General features: G+C 40.9%; 1 protein-coding gene across 5 annotated transcripts in view; it reads left to right on the top strand.

The window, feature by feature from the left end:
- The window catches only part of LOC149147049 (phosphatidylinositol N-acetylglucosaminyltransferase subunit A-like), a 318,990-nt gene that overhangs the window by 48,606 nt on the left and 250,788 nt on the right, over nt 1-19,596 (top strand). For all 5 annotated transcript variants that reach the window (XM_089440601.1, XM_089440599.1, XM_089440598.1 and 2 more), the window contains exons 3-4: nt 3,967-4,539; nt 4,636-4,790. In XM_089440601.1, the coding sequence (XP_089296727.1) occupies nt 3,967-4,539; nt 4,636-4,790 (728 nt within the window). The remainder of the gene's footprint in view (nt 1-3,966; nt 4,540-4,635; nt 4,791-19,596) is intronic.

A 19,596-nucleotide genomic window follows, 5' to 3' on the forward strand; every position in this document is an offset into this window, starting at 1 on the left:
CTCTCTTTCCTTGTTGTCCTTCCTGGACTGAGCTATCAATAGCTTTTCCTTTACCTCTACAAACTCAAACAATAGTCAGTCTGCAAAATAAGCATACAATCAACCTCTTGCTGTTCAAACACCTTTCAGACAAGCAATCTTTGCTCTGTCAATCAAGCATTCTAATATAACCTTCTTTGAAGGTGGGGTTAACCAAACTTAAGCTCCGATACCACCTGATCTGAAAATGGGGCACTTAGGCTTCTTGTCTAACTTACAAGAACCTCTCCCACTTCCAAAGCTTTAAATATTCCCAAGTCTTATTGATTAACCAATGCGGAATTAAAAATGCTTGAAAATATAGGTGTATGCTGGTGTTTGTTTTTAACTAATTATATGCTTTAATTCTGTTGTGCTTAAGTTGATGTGCTTGAACTGATATATAAATACATATAACAGTAAATGAAGTAGCAGAGACAATATAGCAATAAAACACATACAGAACAACAATATTAATTAGGAGTTCACCCAAACTCTTGGGCTACGTCTTCGTGAGCTCTAGTCAACTCGACTAGGTTCTATGGGATTATGGTATAAGTCCTTTTTACAAGCTCTTGGCTCAACTCCTGCTGTTTTACACAGAAACAGTGGGTTCAGACACTATCTTATCCCCTGGCTCTTGAAGCTCTGGCTCTTGGCTCTTGGTTCTGGCTCTTGGCTTTGACTCTGGCTCTTCAGCTTTGGCTTTGGCTCTGGCTCTTCAGCTTTGGCTTCTTTGGCCCTCTATCAGTTTACAGCTCTCTTGGCTTTCCACTTGAGCTCCAAGTGACTCCCTTAGCTGCGTGCGCTTCAGCTTTTGCTTTCTGCGCTTCTTGTTTTGATGCTGCCTTTTTGCGTTGCTCTCTTACGCCTTAGTTTCCTCCTTTGGCTTCGCTTTCTGCTTATGCTCGGTTCCAACAACAACTCCAACAACAACAACCCCTTCTGTCTCTGACATTCATGGCTTTTAAGCCAATTGGTGATTGTCTGTTCATTTTCCCCTTCGGGCTCTTCGGCTTCCTCAACTGTTCCTCTGTCAACCGTGATCATGAGGAATCATTCCTCTTCCTGGCTCTGCCTCGTCGTGCTTCAAAACGCATCCTTGTTGCAGAAACGTCTGCCTGCAGCGTGGCACAGGGAATGATGGCTGTTTTCCCATGGAAAATGAACCGGCGGCCTTTCAAGCGAAAATCCACGAAATACTGCGTTTCGGGCTTGAAATGGAAATACACAGGAAAAGCACTATCGGGCGTGAAATCCGGACATGAAAGTGCATTAAATCGCCCCTAAAATCCCTATCGGGTCCGCCTTCCATCGCATATTGCAATTGCTTCGGTGACATGGCCAATGGCCAAAAATCCATTAAACGGGAAATACAAAGGAAAATCCGAATTCCTGGATTTGAAATTTTATGAAATCGGGCTTTTAAACCCTGACGGGTCCGGTCTTGATCGAAATTGCAAGTCACAACGGTTCGGGGCTTCCCCTTTGGGTGTGCCGATCGCCGATCCGCTAATCGGCCAATCGCAATCGCAAATTGCAAGTCGCACGGCCCGGGGGTCCTTTCCTTTGGTATCGCTGACGTCGATCCACCGATATCGACGATCGCAGTTGCATCATCCTGGGGCCTTTGCCTTATGGGTGCGTGTGTCTGCCTTCGACCCGATCCGCCGATCTGATCATTGGAGATCGCTGATCGGGGGTCCCTTCCGCCCGACCTTAAGTCCTCCTCTTTGCCTTATGCGATGCGATTTCCTCAAATAGCCTTTTAGGCCATTTTTAATGCAATTTGCCCCTTTTTCAAATCATGACGGGAAACTTCTTCCTGCGATAACTTTTTCAGCTGAAGTTCGTTTTCGTCCATTCAAGTTGCGTTGGATTCAGAATGAAGAGATCTCTATAATGAGACTATTTCTGAGAGCGGCCTGCGACTTTCATTTTTCCTCTGATTTACAAAGGATTTGTGCCATTTGGCACCTTTTACCTCTTATATGAAGTCTTTTAGACTTAGAGGTCTATTCAGGATCCATTTTTGGATCACACACCATATGACACCATTATTTTTGGACCAATGTCCCCGGAAAAACCCAATGTGGGAAAACTGTTGCAACTATCTGAGGTTTTTCTTATTAAGCAATATCAAAGTACAATCTGGGTGCCGAAACTGGCCTACCCAACAAAGAATTTCCTTGGCAGTAATACCTCTCAGTTTCTGACAAATCTCCTAGCTGAAACCCCAGATAATCCTTCCGGTAGCTCCTCAACACCAATCTACCCCGGAAACCCCAGTGTCAGCCCCTCCCTGGACTGCGTCAGCCCCTCTCCTGCTAGCTTTGGCCCTGCATCACCCCGGATGGGTCTGCGTCAGCCTTAGCAGGCTCTGCGTCAGCGCTATGCCCCTCTGCGTCAAACTGAATGGGTTTGCGTCAGCCTTAGGAGGCCCTGCGTTAGCCCTTTGGTCCTCTGCGTCAGCAACGCTGGCCTCTCTGAGGCTCTGTGCAGCTCCCAATTGGCTTTGCGTGGCCCTGCATGAGCCCTAGCTGGCTCTGCGTCACTCTCCCTGGCTACTGCACTGCTCTCTCGGCACTATCTCTGCCTCTTAGTCTCTCTATACTCAATGCCCTTCAGCTGCAACTCCCAATCACTAATTCTATCTCTCCTAGCAAACCCCGCTCTAGAGAATAGAATGATTGATTACTCTGGTGTATTCTCCAACTGACCCTCAAGCTTCCTCTTATACTATTTCTGTTGACATATCAACGGCCGAGATTAAGTCCCTAATCAACGGCTAAGATTAGATTTAGCTTGATCCATGTCTTTTGGACCATTCTACCACAGTTTCATATTAATACACATTAATATTTTATTTTCCCTAAGTTTAAACTTAGGACTCTATTAAAAATATTAATTATTTTAATATCTCCTGAACTGTTTAGAATCTGCCCAAACCCTTTCTAGGTATTGAGATCTCATGTGCCCCAACCTCTCCACCAAATTTTGTGGCTAGAGCACATCAGATGCTACTTCAAATCAACAATCTTTGCACCGTGACGAGGCCTTGGAGGGTCTTTTGACTCTATTATGACTCAAATAAAATTTCTTTTACGCTATGTAATATGCCCAAATGGGCCTTCCATACATGACAATGACTCTCTTGACTTGTAAACATATGACAAGCCCTAGAAGCTCTCAATGGGAGCTCAACCTATAAAATAATTTTCCTTGAGCATGAAGACATGGTGGTCATTGTTACAAATATGTAATATTCTGCTACTAACACATTTGACCGGACAACTCTCCACCTAGGCAACTGAATGATGAGATCCCGTTGCTGTTTTTGTTGATTTCTGAGGCAGAGAAACCTCTTGAAGAGGGAAATGATGAATGGGAAGTTAATGTTCCTGAGCCTGAGCTGCCAGCACAAGGTTGGGGAAGGCTGTAGAATAATGACAAGGATAATGCTCTGGCTCCTGGACTGATTCCCTCTGCAGCCTGATTTAGTTTACTTGATTGATTGTTTGATGTACCTGCCAGGATGGATGTTTTAAGACTTGGGACTTTGTTTTGTTTGGCTTGCACGCACAGTGAGTTGATCTTGATACTTTTAATGCTGATAAATATTTAGAGATTGCAACATTTATTTATCCAGCTAGTGCTAGTGGCAGGTTGCATACATAGCCCAGCTTTTTGTATTGAATGCAATGCAAATTTTGTGAATATTAATAGAAAAAATTGAATCATTAACACATTTTTCTGCTACTAGAGATTCTGTAGAGTAATTTTTTTTGGTTTAAATATTATTTGAATTGCTGTCTTTGATGGTACTTTCATCAACTTATTTTTACTATAGTATGGCCTTTACAAATTCTTCATTGTAACATTAGAGTCCCTCTTTCCTGTTTCTTTAATTGAATAGTATCTTAATATGATTGGTTTTGGATGGTACAGGTAGTTGTCATGACACATGCGTATGGAAAACGCAGTGGTGTACGGTATATGACAAATGGTTTAAAAGTATATTATATTCCATGGCGTCCTTTCTTGATGCAAAATAGCCTGCCTACTATCTATGGAATTTTCCCCATTTTTAGGACAATTTTGATTCGGGAGCGAATTACATTAGTCCATGGGCATCAGGCTTTTTCCACTCTTTGTCATGAAGCGTTGTTACATGCAAGAACAATGGGGTACAAAGTGGTCTTTACTGATCATTCCCTATATGGATTTGCTGACCTAGGCAGCATTCATATGAATAAGGTGTTGCAGTTTACCTTGGCAGATGTGAATCAAGCTATTTGTGTTTCACATACAAGCAAGGAAAACACTGTTCTGCGGTCCGGTTTGCCGCCAAGCAAGGTATTTGTAATACCAAATGCAGTGGACACAGCCATGTTCAAGCCTAGTCCTAACTGCCACCCATGTAATGAAATTGTTATTGTTGTTATAAGTAGGCTGGTTTATCGGAAAGGCGCAGATCTGCTGGTGGAGATTATTCCAGAAGTTTGCTGCCGATATCCAAAAGTAAATAGACATTTTTCTTAGTGTTTAGGATCTTTTAATGTAATTTACAAGTCATAATTGCGTTCCAAGATTACGAAATAATTGTGTAATGTCTAGGTACGATTCATAGTTGGGGGAGATGGACCCAAGAGAGTACGGTTAGAGGAGATGAGAGAAAAGCATTCTCTTCAAGAGAGAGTTGAAATGTTGGGGGCTGTTCCACATGCACAAGTTCAGTCAGTTTTGGTCCGCGGTCACATATTTCTGAACAGGTAATTCTATTAAAGCACTGGGAGAATAGAATTGTTATGCTTTTGTAGATGCCGATACTCTTTAATCAGCACATGATAAATTCAGTTTGCTATTATGCATATAGTTTCAAATTGAAATTAAATTTGAATGTAACATTGTCTCTGCTCAATTTTGGGCTGTTAGACCTCATTGCGAAAATTCATGACGTTGTAGTAATTTTCTGTTGAGGCTTTAGATTTTACACACTGTATTCTGGAAAATGATGATTTTCCCATGTCTTAATTGATTTGTAAGGCCACAGAGCACTGGTTTTTCTGTCTTCCTATTTTACTCTTAAGGTTGTGCCAATTTGTTTCTAATATTTGGCTGTTTTCGTTTTCGTTCAAGGGAGCAATGGTTGCTTGTGACAACTGGGGTTCTGTAGTAATTTTCTGTTGAGGCCTTAGAATTTATAGTGTATTCTATAAAACGATGATTTTCCTGTAGCTTAATTGATTTGGGAGGGCACAGAGCAGTGTTTATTTATGTTTTTTTCTTATTTTACTCTTGAGGTTGTGCCAATTTGTTTCTACTATCTAGTATTTGGTTGTCCCCAATTTTTGTTTGAGGGAGAAATGGTTGCTTGTAACAATTGGGGTTTTAGGCTGTGATTTATTTCATACTTCATTCTCAGACTGGCACACATGCAAACTAACACATGGGGGAAAGAGGTGGCAAATCAAGGTTGATCCTTGACATGTAGGGAAATTTTACATCAAAAGTAATGTCACTTTTCTTCTGGACAAAACACATGCGTCAGATTCCTCAAATCATCAAGTGCATTGAAGATCTAGCAAATCACTCATCCATGAAAGGTGATGTCCCATCCAAGCCACATTTATGGGTGGAAACTGTTGATTTTTGTAGCATCGGATGTGTTCCAGACACAAAATTTTGTGGAGAGGCTAGAAAAATGATGCATGAAGCGGGGATGAAATGGGGACGTTTTTTGGAAGCGGGTTTGCGGAAGCTTCATTTTCCAAAAATCTAGGAAGCGAAACGTCTGCTATATATATATATATTTATATTTTTTTTGCATTTATACTCAAAACAAACATCCCAAATACCAAATTAGTTGTAGAAGACATGAAAACATGCATATTTTTTCATAAATCAAGATAGATATGGCTTTCCATGATTCCATTGTAGTTACTAGTATGTACATCAACCATCTATATTCTAGCGATTACAAACATACATCAAATTTTTAAGCATATTATAAAACATAAAACATTCAAGCATATTATAAAACATAAAGCATAGAGCATATTATGATTTATCTAGCAAGTGAGCAACTGTCAACATTTGTCATGTCCAAAATTCAAATAATAATGTTTACAAAATAAGTCACTTGGTCACTGCCAAGACAAAGAAGATTCAAAATTCAAATTCACAAGCCTACAAGTCTAATGAGCAATCTATGACAAAAGTAGTAAATTGTGAATATATCTACTAATCTCTCCTCCTTCCACCACGAAGAGAACGTGGCGGCGGGCCTCCACGTGGTGGCAATGAAGAAGATGGTGCCTGTGGAAGTTGTGGCAGTGGCATTGAAACTGATGAAGAAGAACCCCTTGCTGTTGGTGTTGAACCATGGAACCTAAGAACCAAGGGACTAGATGGGGGTGGGGGTGGCGGTGGGGGTGCCATATCAACACGATCATCATCATCCTGGAATCGCTCAAAAAATTCATGCAAAAAAAAACACTAGTTAACAAAAAAATAAAAAACATGAATTAGAGAAATGCTTTATAAGGAAAATTCATACCACAATGGACATACCTGGATAAGAGCATCCTCTAATTGCTCTAATCGCAACACTCCATCCTCCAAATTGGGCTCCTCTAGATTCTTGTCCCAAATCAACAGGTCTTTATTAGACTTTGCATCTTCACAGTAATGGGACAACAATCGCAAGTTGTAATGAACATAAACCAAGCTCTCTGCCCGGTCTAAACTCAACCTGTTCCTTTTAACACTGTGGATGAAAGAATAAGAGCTCCAACACCTCTCTGCAGAAGAAGTGTTTACCACCTGTGATAGCACCTGCAATGCCAAAGTCTGTAGAAGTGGAGTAGCCCCTCCATGCATGTTCTACCACTCGATCTCTAATTGCATGCATGCTCCCAAATGGACCAGTGTTAAGTGTATAGTTGCTCAACTGTCTCCGTACCAATGCAGCCTCCTCCTCATCAGGGATTAATTTACTCAATGCAGCCATATATTTTTTGTGAACCTCTTGATCTTGGTGTGGTTTTCTCCTGCTTCCCCCCCCAGGTGCTGGTGCTGAAAGCCATGATGGATGATAGTATTTAGGTGTCAAAACATATAGCATTTCCCATCGGTTTTCCACCACTGCACGAATATACTTGTACAAGTTGATATCTCTAGCCTCAACAATGTCTTTAATCTGCCCCAACATGCTATCCATTTGCTCATACACCTCCCCAATTTCTGGTCGATTTGAATATCCAAACTTGATCATGTAATAAATTGGTTTGGTGAATTGCAAAACATATTTAACCTATGACCAAAAGTAAATGTCAAGAACAGTGTCCTTGACTGCATTAGCACCATCTCTGTCAGTGTTAATTTCATCCCATGATTCAGCACATACCAAATTAGTTAAAGCTTGTCTCACCTTCATTAGCCGTCTAAAGGTGAGGTAATAACTGGCAAATCTTGTCTTTGCAAGTTTAAGCAACTGTAACTTGGAGTAAGTGCCATAGAAGTAGTTTACCCTTGTATGCCCTGTGATGAATTTTGTTAAACACTTATGGACAGCAAAGACAATATGAAAGATAAAACATGCAATACATTTTTTATTAACATGAGATATACATTTATAGTACATTATGTGACTCTTGGGTTTCAGATCCCAAGGTCTCTTGGACTGCTTTTGTCCATTCGACTTCCACACTAACGCATTGAGGATTAGGTGTCCAACATTCCCCCCCTTAATCCGAAGGGTTATGTATGAGTCCAAGAAGAGAGCTGTAATACAAAATGTGCAAAAAATGCATGGCAGCACTAGGCTGAATGTGCTCTATGAAATGTTGGTATAAAGGGCAGTGGTTTAAGGATGACCACCAACACTGGAACGCTTAGTGCAGTTCCCGGAACTCTTCCAAAACTGGCAAGAAACTGAAGTTTTCTGCTAGAGGAAGTGATCCTATTGTTTTAAAGAGGGAAACCTTCAACCATAAAAGGGAGGTCTCACCCCGCATAAAAGGTAAAACTTCAACCTGAAAAGGGAAGTCTCAACCTGTGATGGTTTAAGGATAACCAACAACTCTGGAATGCTTAATGCAATTCCTGGAACTCTTCCAAAACTGGCAAGAAGCTGGTGTCTTCTGCTAGAGGAAGTGTTCTCAATTTTGTTCCTGGAACTCTTCCAAAACTGGCAAGAAGCTGAAGTCTTCTGCTAGAGGAAGTGTCCCAGATTGCCAACTGAAGGCATGTTCAGGGGCATCTTTTCTTCTGGCTACAACTCTGAATCTGGTATGGCAGGTTGTGGCTCAGGCTCACTTGATGTGGCTTTGAAGCTTGTAGATGACCATCATTTTCCCCCCTGTCAGATACAAGGTGAGATGATGGAGAAAACTCAACTGCAAGACTGTTCAATACTCTGGAACAAGTTCTGACATGTGTTTGGAATATCTTCTTGGCTGTTGATGCCCATTGCCAAGAAGCGATCCATCCAAGATGAATCTTTGTTCTTGCAGGACGTTTGTTTCTGAAGCATCTGTGTGAAGAATGGCTGGTTTTATGACAGTGCTCACATGGATGAAGATCAAAACAGTGATCTTTCAGATGGCCAACTCGGTCACAGTGTTGGCATTTTACAATCTGTTGTTGTTGTTGTTGCTGCTGCTGTGGAAGAGGGGCAGGGTCTGGAACAGCTGAAGCTGAACTGTCATGAGGAGTAGGCGCACTGTCATGAGGAGCAGGTGGACTGTTATGAATGAATCCAGCACTCTGAAACTGAATGGGCTTGGCATAGTCTGGAATATGAAAGGACAAGTCCTTGTCATATCCAATACCAGTTTTGTGCTTGTTGTGGACAAGCTGTTCCCAAGGTCTGATGATGGGCTTGGGAAGTGCAGACTGAGTTTCTGCATCTGCATGTACAATTGCTGCTTTATTGGATTCTGGATCTGATTCAACCTCAATCTTACTAATTTCACCACTTGCTGGTTTAACCTTGAACAACATATTGTTTTGAGCAGAAAACAATTTGGAATGACAAATCTGTTGAAGCTCATCTTGCTGGAACTGAGATTCTAGTTGCAAAAAATCAATCTTTTCTTGTGCATCATGCAGGCAGGTCTGAATGTCACGAAGAGTGTCTTTGCTAACATTTACCTTCCCACCAATAGTGGAGTGTATTAGTGTATTCAGTAACTCTAATACATCATCAAATCTAGCCATTGTCTCAACAAAGAAATGAACACTCAACAATCCTAGTGGAGACTATAGCAAGTCTAGACAAACCCCAGCTATTGAAGATTTCAAAAATTAAGAATATCAGTTTGAAAAGTACATTGTCCAATACCAGACTTTCAGAGATTCTGTTCTTTAAATTCTGTAGAAATTTCACATCTGACTAGACTTTTTTTTTTTTAAATTAAGTTACGTAGCTGATTCCTTCAAACTTGCCTCTATATCCCTTCTGGAAGCTCAGCAATGCAAAAAGAATAAAAAATCCGCGAATACCAACAATGGAGACACGGCTCAAACTCCACGAATATACACAAGGGTAGCTCGACCTCTTCCTTCAATAATAAACCCAAGAATCTCAACCCCTTTTTTTTTATTGGAAATGACCCCAATGATGTAAAAAACTTCACCGAAGGTATTCAAAAGGCACTCAACTAATACCATATGCAATGTGTTAAAAACTTCAGCAAGGCTTTATTATGTATTCTGCCCTCAAAATACAGAGATTCCAGCTAGGAATTTAGCCAATCACTAACAGATTTGTGTCCAGCAAGAATGAGAGGCTCAAAGTCCTTCCAACACAGATACAATAGATATGTTTCACCCTTAAAATGCTCAGGTATACCAAGATACGCTTTGTATGGATGCACAACTAAATGACTTCTTCCTTCTTTGAAATTCGAACTTCAACTACAGGAATGGATTACATATACCTCTGATATATCAACTCTAATAATAACAGAGATCTGAAGTAGAATATACCAGCAAATGTTAGGAAGAACAGTGGCTGTAGATAAGTGTTATAACATCAAAGAAGCTCCATCATTACAGAGAAAACACCACAGTGATAATATATGCAACGTATTCAGCTCCAAGACAGAGAAATAAATATGGAGTGTCTTCAATATATTCACAGCCACACATCCAATGAGATGAGGAAGTTTGAGACCCTCTATAGCAGAGGTACATCACCAAACATCACTTCCAATAGTCTATACTCATTAAGATTTCAAGCACAGGTATAGTGATATGCTGCTCAACTGAAACAACCACAGAAAATACAAGTTTGTAGCCTTGGGGCTAGATCATTCTTTATTGGTTGTCATGGAACTAAACACCTTCCGTACAAATCTATCCAATATGTTAACAACAATGAATAATAAAATTTAAAACAACTCTTCCGCTTAAGAATAGATCCATGATTAGAGGCCACAATTATATGCGCACTATTTGTTGAACGTATGCCATATAGGAGCCACTTACTCTGGTCTGATTTTTATGGGTGATATGAATAGGTTGAGACCAAACTAACACAGTCATATACAAATTGCTTTCCTCGGCTTCCACGCTAAGATTTTCCCCATGTGCATATTACACTGTGTCTTTTGTCTTCTGACGGCAAAACCGACTCCAAGTCCCGCTTAGCCTGGAGAAAAGCGCTATGGGGAAATCAGAATCCTGATTCACTTCTTCAGAATATTGAACACCTAAGAAATTATGTTCTGTTGCGATCCGATGGCACATTGAAGAAAAGGAAACGAGGTTGGACGGATCATGAGAACAACCGTGACCATATTTTGCCGATATCACAAAAAGAAGAGCTGCCTCCTCTTCAAGATTTTGTTTCTGAGGATTTAGAGAATGGATCTGAAAAATATGCAGCGTCGATAAAAATTGGGAGTTTTTACGCGATCGAGCACAATTACTTGCCTCCAAAGGCACCGATTCATCTCAAATCCATTCGTGTTGTAGTGGTGTCAGAGAAAACAGAGGTTAACGTTTCCGTGAAATTTCCAAGCAATCTATCGCTGAGAAAGCATTTCGAAACGGAATTTTCCGAAGGTGCTAGCCAGAATGCATCACAACAAAGTCCACAACCCCATCAACTTACGCTAAGTGGAACGCATCCTGACTTGGACGAACAATTTACCATGAGTCCAAGGTTGGCGGAAAGAGTTCTTGCAAAATGAGAATCCAGAAAAATGGACTCAACGGTACCCAGAAAAATGAGAATCCGTCGGGGTTTGGAGCCCTAAATATACCGCTGGCGCCGGTCTTCCACCCCACGGAAGAAGAGTTCGGGGATCCCGAGAAGATCAGAGCCGAGGTTGAGCCCTACGGGATTTGCAGGATCGTTCCTCCGAAAAGCTGGAAACCGCCGTTTGCGCGGGACTTGCAGACGTTCTCTTTTCCAACTCGAAGGTGCTGGATTCAGTGAGAATATAAAACGCCTCTGATACTGACGCAGTGAGACAACGTTTTCAGTGGAGTATAGGAGAATATAAAACGCCTCTGATACTGACGCAGTGAGACAGCGTTTTCAGTGGAGTATAGGAGAATATAAAACGCCTCTGATACTGACGCAGTGAGACAGTGTTTGCAACAGGTCTCTTGACAGAAGAGCAGTGCAGAATGGCAGAGACATAATGCGAATATGATGTACAGAGGGGCGTTTTATTTTATTTATTTATTTTTGCTATTTCCTGACACCATTCGACCAACTTTCTCCATTGCCTGTCATAATTGTCATACAGAAAATGTAACGATTCATGTGCTTATGCTACGGTCTCTTTAATCACACAACTTCCACAATTCACAGGAGCAGACGTGCCATCCATGATATCATTTTCAAAGCCACGTTCTGAGACAGTTTTTTTGAATGTGGGGCAGCGTTCACTGTCAGGCAAAAACACTCGACCAATTTCACAAAAAACCAAATCATTCTACACAGGTTCAGTGCAGGTAAATGTATTAAAAGAGCAGCAGCGACAGATAAATTAATTCCTTCGGACAAAAATGGGATACACACAAGGAATAACTTGAGAAGCAAATTCAGACCAGCGTTCAAATGGAGAGTGCACAAGGATTCATTAATTGAAATAAAATGGCCAACACCCCAGAAGAAATATCAATTCCAATTCATATCAAAAACCACAAAAATTAGTGGCTCAAATATGAGTAGGACCAGCAATCGCCCGCTCTGATACCATGTTAAACACACATGGACAGCAAAGACAATACGAAAGATAAAACATGCAATACATTTTTTATTAACATGAGATATACATTTATAGTACATTATGTGACTCTTGGGTTTCAGATCCCAAGGTCTCTTGGACTGCTTTTGTCCATTCGACTTCCACACTAACCCATTGAGGATTAGGTGTCCAACAAATTTAATGAGTTGCTTCCCTTTCCTGTAAAGCTCAACAATCCACCCACATTCTTTGTGCTTCACAATATCATGCATCAAAAGGCTCAATGTGTGAACCAGGCACCTAGACCAAAAGATGTGCGGATGCGTACGCTCAATAATTTTTCCCGCTGCCTTACAATTCGCTGCATTATCTATGATCACTTGAACCACATTATTCGGACCAACATCTTATTGCAATAGGAGATCTGCAATGTTTTGTGCAGATGCACTGATGGAGGAGGAGTCATGACATGTAATAAATACTGCACCACTAGAAGAAACACCAAGAACATTTATCAAATGTTGGTTTCTAATATTTGTCCACCCATCTAATACAATGGATACCCCAGAATCTACCCACTCATTTGTAAAACATGTCAAAGCTCTTTGAACTTTAGCTTTTTCTCTTTCTAATAACACTGTTCCAGCTTTCTCATAGTTGGGGGCCTTGTATCCTTTTGGGGCTTCATTGATGGCCTTTACCATTTCATGCCGATAGGGAGAGTGAAGCACATTGAATGGTACACTGCAAGCACAAAGAAAACGGACTATCTTTCCATCCACATCATCCCTCCCAGCAACATTAAGGAAATCCCCTATTGTTCTTCTACCTCAAGAGCTTGCAGAAGTACCATGAGGAGATGAGCTACCAAATTTAAAGGTTGCACTTGATTCAGAATGAGTTTTTTGTTTCTTGTTTTTTTGTTGTGCAGCCTCCTCTATTTGGATGTATTTTCTTCTTTGTTCAGATGAAACGTCTGGGCAAATTTGTATCCCCACAGGACCCTTTTTATCATCACTGTCTAGCACCCCACAAAGATGCCTCCTCACACGGGTATATGAACCACTATGTGGTTTTCCTCCATGACAACTATGAAGGCACACAAATTAGTAGCTTCCACCACCCTTTCCCCCATCAAGTTTGGTCACATAGTTCCACAAGGGTGTTAATGCAGCTTTCCCCTCTAGTGTTTCAGTTTCCCCTTCAGGTTCAACATCATTCCCTTCCTCTTCAAACCCTTCCTCGTCATCATACATTGGGTCACTAATATTGGGACCATTGTCCTCTTGTGCTTCTTCCCTTCTATTCCTACTCCCCTTTGTCATCATTAAAACCAAGAGTGGAATGATACATAGAAGCCAAAAGAACACCATCTTGGAATATGGATATAGGTGGTGGACAACTTGCAAGTAAAGGAGCAAGTAGAAACAATGGGAATGAGTAGGAGAGGGAGGAGAAAAATACAAAAAAAATGTCAGAAAAATAAGGGAGTTTGGGGTTTGAACTTACCTCTTTAGCTCTTGTAGATGAAGTCCTCCAAGCTCCTTCTCCTTCACTCCTCCAAGCTCTCCTCTCCTCTCCTCTCCTCTCTTCTCTTCTCCAACTCTCATAAACTCAAAGTGAGCAAATGAGGAATGAATGGGGGCTTTATTCCCTTCATTCCTCACCCTAACCCAAGGTGGACCCACCCCCAATATGCAAACTCACTTAAAAAAAAAATAAAAAAAAAATCGATTTTCTGAGCAGCGCGGCGCTTTTTCTGGAAGCGTGTACGGAACCGTACGGGAATCGTACGATTTTCCCTCCGAAGCGTCGCGCTTCATACGGTCGAAGCACTGTATGAAACACGCTTCGGAGGGACGCTTCCGGAATTTCTAGGAAGTGTCCATAACAGTCTAAACCGCGTTTTGGAATTTTGGAATCGCGCTTACGGGGACGCTTCCCGGACGAATCTGTACAGTACGTGCTTCGGGCATTAGATCCGGGGGGAGGGGACGTTTCTTGCAACATTGGGCTAGAATACATGTATTCTCCAAAACCCAGAAACCGTTTACAGAAACTCCACCTAGAGACGACTTAATCAAAATAATTAACTTTTTTTTAATGGGTCCTAAGTCTAAACTTAAGAAATCTGGTTAATTAAAGGGTATTAATTAAGTCACGGTGAGAATCTTCTAGAAGAAGACAAGGATTGATTTCTAGTTAATCTTAGCCATTGATTATGTTTTAATCTTGGCCATTGAAACCTCAACGAGAGATTTTAAGAAGAAATTCTATCGGGGTTGGAGAACACACTTGAGGAGCAAGGAATTCAATATTGTTGGGAAATAGAACTCCAAATTTGTAGCAATAGTTGCCGGAGGTGATTTAGTAGTTTCAAAGCAATGAGAGAGGGTTAGGGATAGTAAGGTCGGAAGGAAGTTTTTCCAGTCCGGTGAGTGAATAGCAAAGGGACAATGTACTCCATAGAGAGGCTGATGCAGTGCAGAGGTTTAGAGGGAGATCCGTATTTGCGGAGGAGAAGTCGAGTTTCAGAGGCAGAAGCTGGAGTGGGAACCCAGAGAGCCAGAAGATTGAGTTTCTAGAGTAGCAGCTGATCAACAAAGTGAGAGAGACGCTGGTCCCAACAGGTTGACGCAGATCTGCGTAGGCTAACGTAGAGGCAACAAGGGCCAGCTCATCTTGAGCTAAGGTCAGTGCAGATCACTAGTGGAAGTGAGATTTTTCTCACTAGATGTTTGTTAGTCATTTTCTCTGTATTGAAAGCTAGATTTGAGCTTCCATAGATTTGTATGCAGATTTACTATTGCATAATAATAAAACCCTCAGCGGTTGCACCGGTTTTCCCAAGTTGGGTTTTTCTAGGGACATTGGTCCAAAAATAACGGTGTTTATTGTGTGTATGCATCTATTCTTGCAATGTTTTTATTTCTTCCGCAGTATTGTATTTGTGAACGCTGCAATGTATATGTTTCGACATTTGCCGTAGGAAACTGCAAGTAATTTGTTTGATTAATTTAACAAACAGAAGAAACATTATCAGTTGGAGCAACAATGATTTCCTTGCAGAGCAGATCTTCAATTGGGACGTAGATTTTGTAGCAGTTTGCTAGTGCAAATAGCGTTAGGAGGAAGGAAGAGCACATATTGAGGGAATTCTTTCCTCAGGGGACTTCTAACCAGGAAGTTTGAATTTTCCTAGAAGAGCAGTAGTAGTTGTGTGTAGAGTTTCTCATTTCAGAAGAGAGTGTGAATAGCTGGGCAGTAGTTGCGCAGAGGAGAAGAGGAGTTCAACATTTTCAGAGAGATGGCATTAGCTGGGTTGAGAGATCAAGATCAGTTGGAGGGAGCCTCGAACTATGTGATCTGGAAGGCTAGAATTTCCTGCCTTCTAGATGAACATGATCTCAAGACTTACATCGATAGTGTGGTAGCTATACCCGCAGATGTAGATCTGCTTAAGAAGTACAAGAAGGAGATGGCGAAAGCAAAGAGGCTGATCCTCGATGGGGTTCGAGATCACGTGGTATCTCACATAGTTGGCAAAGATACTGCCCGACAGATGTGGGAAGCACTTGCTATGCTGTACGAAGGATCTTCTGAGCAGCAGAAGATGTATCTTGAGGAGAAGTTGAGATGCACGAGGATGCAAAAAGGGGAGCGTATAGACCCCTTCCTTACTAGGCTTCAGGATGTCCGGGACCAACTGTCTTTAGTAGGGTTAGTGCCCTAGCCTACAAAATTGGTGCGGTTAGCTCTGAACAATGTTTCTGAAGAATGACAAGTTTTCGTCCAAAGTATCTTGGGCAGAGAAAAACTGCTAGATTGGGATCGTATGTGGGTTGATTTGCAACAGGAAGAGATGAGGCGAGATCTGGTGAAGAGCACCATCAGTGGTAGCAACAACAGTAGTGGGACAAAGCAAGTAAAGGAAGAGGAAGATGTGGCCCTCGCATCAAAGGGGCAGTAGGAGCAACGCAGGAGGAAGAAAGACGTTTCCAAGGTCAAGTGCTTCAGGTATGGTGAGCTTGGCCACTACAACACTCAATGTCCTCTCAGAAAGAAGGACAAGGAGGAGAAGCAGGATCAACAGGCTGCATCCGCAGAGATCGGTAGGCTGTACTCCAGATTGGAGGAAGAGTTTTCCATGGTCATCGAGATACCTCCAAGAGAGAGGTGGGTTGATTTGGTTTTGCAGCCCCAAAGAGCTACAAGATGGGCAGGATGTTGGAATTTCTAAGTCTGACACGTCAGAAATCCCTACTGCATTATCTGGTTTATTTCACCTACTTGTTTATTCCATTAACAAGTTATTTATTAATATAAATATTGAAAATAAACAAAAATGCAGCCTTAACCCATATACAGATCAACAACTGAAATACTAGACAAACACACAAGGGACACGATTATTTTTGGACAATCGTCCTCGGGAAAACCCAATGTGGGAAAACCGGTGCAGTAGTTTTGAGGGTTTTATTATTATGCAGATTTCTTGAGTACAACTAGGGTGCCAAACTGGCTCACCCAACAGATATTTTTACATGACATTAATACCTGTTCTTGGAGATAAATATTCAGCAAGTTTGCCCCACGAAAATCCTTTTGGCGCATCTCCAAGGCTCTGTGTCAGCCTTGCTAGCCTCATCATAGCTCTAGAACCCTCTGCGTCAACCTTCTGCCTCTCGACGTCATCTCTCTGGCCTTCTACGTCACCCACACAGGCCCCTTAGCCTCTGCGTAGTCTCTAGCTACCTCTGCGTGGCTCCTGCTGCCTCTGCGTTAGCGTCTCTAGTCACTGCGCTGACCCTCAGGCACTATCTCTGCCTCTCTGCTATGTACTCACTGCCCCTCGCTGCAACAGATCACTTGTTCGAATTTTCTCAGCAAACCCCGCTCGAATTGGACAATTCTAACCATTCTCTATCATAGTACCAATGAGAGCAGAAAGATGGTACTCAAAGAACAATTGAAGAACATCAGGATGACAAAGGCTGAAAGTGTAGTTCATTATCTTGGTAGGCTCAAACAGGTACGTGATGATTTCACTGCTATTGGTGAGGCAAATGCACCTACAGAGTTAGTCAGGATAGCTATAACGGGACTTCTTAAGTCTTTGGAGGTCTTTGGAGATGCTGTTACTTCTAGGGAGAATATTCCCAATTGGGACAAATTCTGGGATGATTGTGTGTAGCATGAGATATGGAAGATTGGTAGTGGTGGGGTGAAGATAGCAGATGAAGAGGATGTAGCCTTGACAGCCAGGGGGAAGCACAAAGGGAAGGCCAAGAAAGGGGCCTCATCAAATGGGGTTAAGGGAAAAGAGAAGAAGAAGAACAAAGATATGGATATATCTAAAGTCAAATGTTGGGCATGTGAGAAGATGGGACACTATGCTGCTATGTGTCCTGAGAGGAAGAACAAGGGGAAGAAGGGTATTGCAGCTTCAGTAGAGGTGGAGCAGTTTGCTTCATAGTTTGACAAGGACTTTGCATTTATTACTTCTACATCTATTAGGAGTAGATCATCTGATGTGTGGTACATACACAGCGGGGCTTCCTGCCATATGGCAGGGGCACGGGAGTTCTTTTTAGAGCTTGTAGAGAGGGCACTTGATATTGAGATTGTATTAGGAGATGACCGCACTGTGAGAGCTATTGGTGTGGGGATTGTGACCTTTGAGAGGGAGTCTTTGCCTCCTGTGAAGGTCATGGATGTTTTGTATGTTCTGGGGATGAAGAAGAACTTGATTTCAGTGTCTGCTATGGAGGAGAATTGGTTTGACGTCACTTTCTCAGGAGGGCATGTATTGATGCATCCCGAGGGAGCTTCCATCACTTAGGTCAAAGTGATTGGAGTCTACTCTGGGAAACTATACAGGTCCAGTTTTCAGTCGGCAGGAGCATTGGTGAGTAGCACATCTGGTAGCACTCACACTAGTACCACCAACAGTAGAGACTTGTGTGAGTTATGGCACCGGAGGATGGCGCATAAGCATCGTGGAGCTTTGAGAGTGTTCTTGCATAGATTGTCTGGGCAACGCGACAACGCTTAGACCGGGGGCTGTCACCCTGATCCCCGATCTCTCCGTTTAAGCCATCTCCTGAGGCTAAGGGGGGTAGACCCTATGGGATGAAGGAAGACCAACTGTGGAGCAGTTGGGTTGGGAGACACAACAAGGCAATTTAGCACCTCATTGATTTAAAAAATGATGTACCAGTGTCTTATGGAGTTAATGATTAAATGATTATTTATTAAATGTTGCAGAAATATGAACTTTGTAAAACAATCATTTATCATCAAATATCCCAAGCGATACAAGCTATTCAATAAACTCAACGCTTTAATAATGATCCAGCAATTAAACTTCTAAAGATTGAATGCTTTAAACAACTATACGATTTAAATGCTAACCAGTTTCGAATAGTTAATCTCCAGATAAACATTTAAGTGCATTTAACTATAGAGAATGACAAATATTAATCCCACAACAAAAAGAAAAAGACATTAAAATGAATTGTCAATTTTTAATTAGTCTTTTTCAAAATTTTTATTTTTTAATTTTTTTTTATATATTTTATAAACTTAAAACAAAACTAAAAAAGTAAAATTTAAATCTAAACTAAAGTCTGATCTAAAACCTAAAAGGGACCCTTTTTAACTTTTTTATTTTTATGAAATTTTTTATTTTTTCATGAATGAAATAAAAAATAAAACAAAACTATCCTAAGTAAAAACTAAAGTAAATAAAATTTAAAATTATTAAAATCTAATTCTAAAATCAAAGTCCTAAACTAAATTAAAACTTAAAAAATTAAAAGTTAAGCTGAAAAAAAGAACAAATCAAAACCCTTTTTATTCTTTTGATTTTTAATTTTTATATTTTTATATTTTTTTAAATGATATAAAACTGAACAAAAAATGGTCCAATTCTAATCTAAATGAAACTTAAAATAAATATATACAACGAAATCTAAAATTTAAAAAATCTAATTCACAACACATATATGCATATATCACAATGATTTAAATCAAAACTAAATAAAATTTAAAATCAAAATCGAAAAAAGGCTAAATGAAAAATAAAAAAAGAAAGTAAAACCTAAGCTATGCACTAGACTAAAACTTAAATCTAAATAAAATCAACGCATACAATTCAAAACCTAAAAAAGATCGAATTTTCTTTTTTTATTTTACTACCTACGCATATGTACATAAATAAAAAGAAAAAAGAAGTGTGGCTTTGCTTGTTTGTAGGTACGCTGAAAGGTTTTTGACGGCAGCAAGGGAAGGATACGCATATGGAGAAAGTGACGCAGAGAGATAGGGGGTAGATGTTAGGAGCTCGACCGAGGGACGTGAACGTTGC

Source organism: Pinus tabuliformis, chromosome 9 (genome assembly GCF_031772625.1).
Source record: "Pinus tabuliformis cultivar Carrire ecotype Pingquan chromosome 9, CPIR1, whole genome shotgun sequence".
Classification (NCBI taxonomy): domain Eukaryota; kingdom Viridiplantae; phylum Streptophyta; class Pinopsida; order Pinales; family Pinaceae; genus Pinus; species Pinus tabuliformis.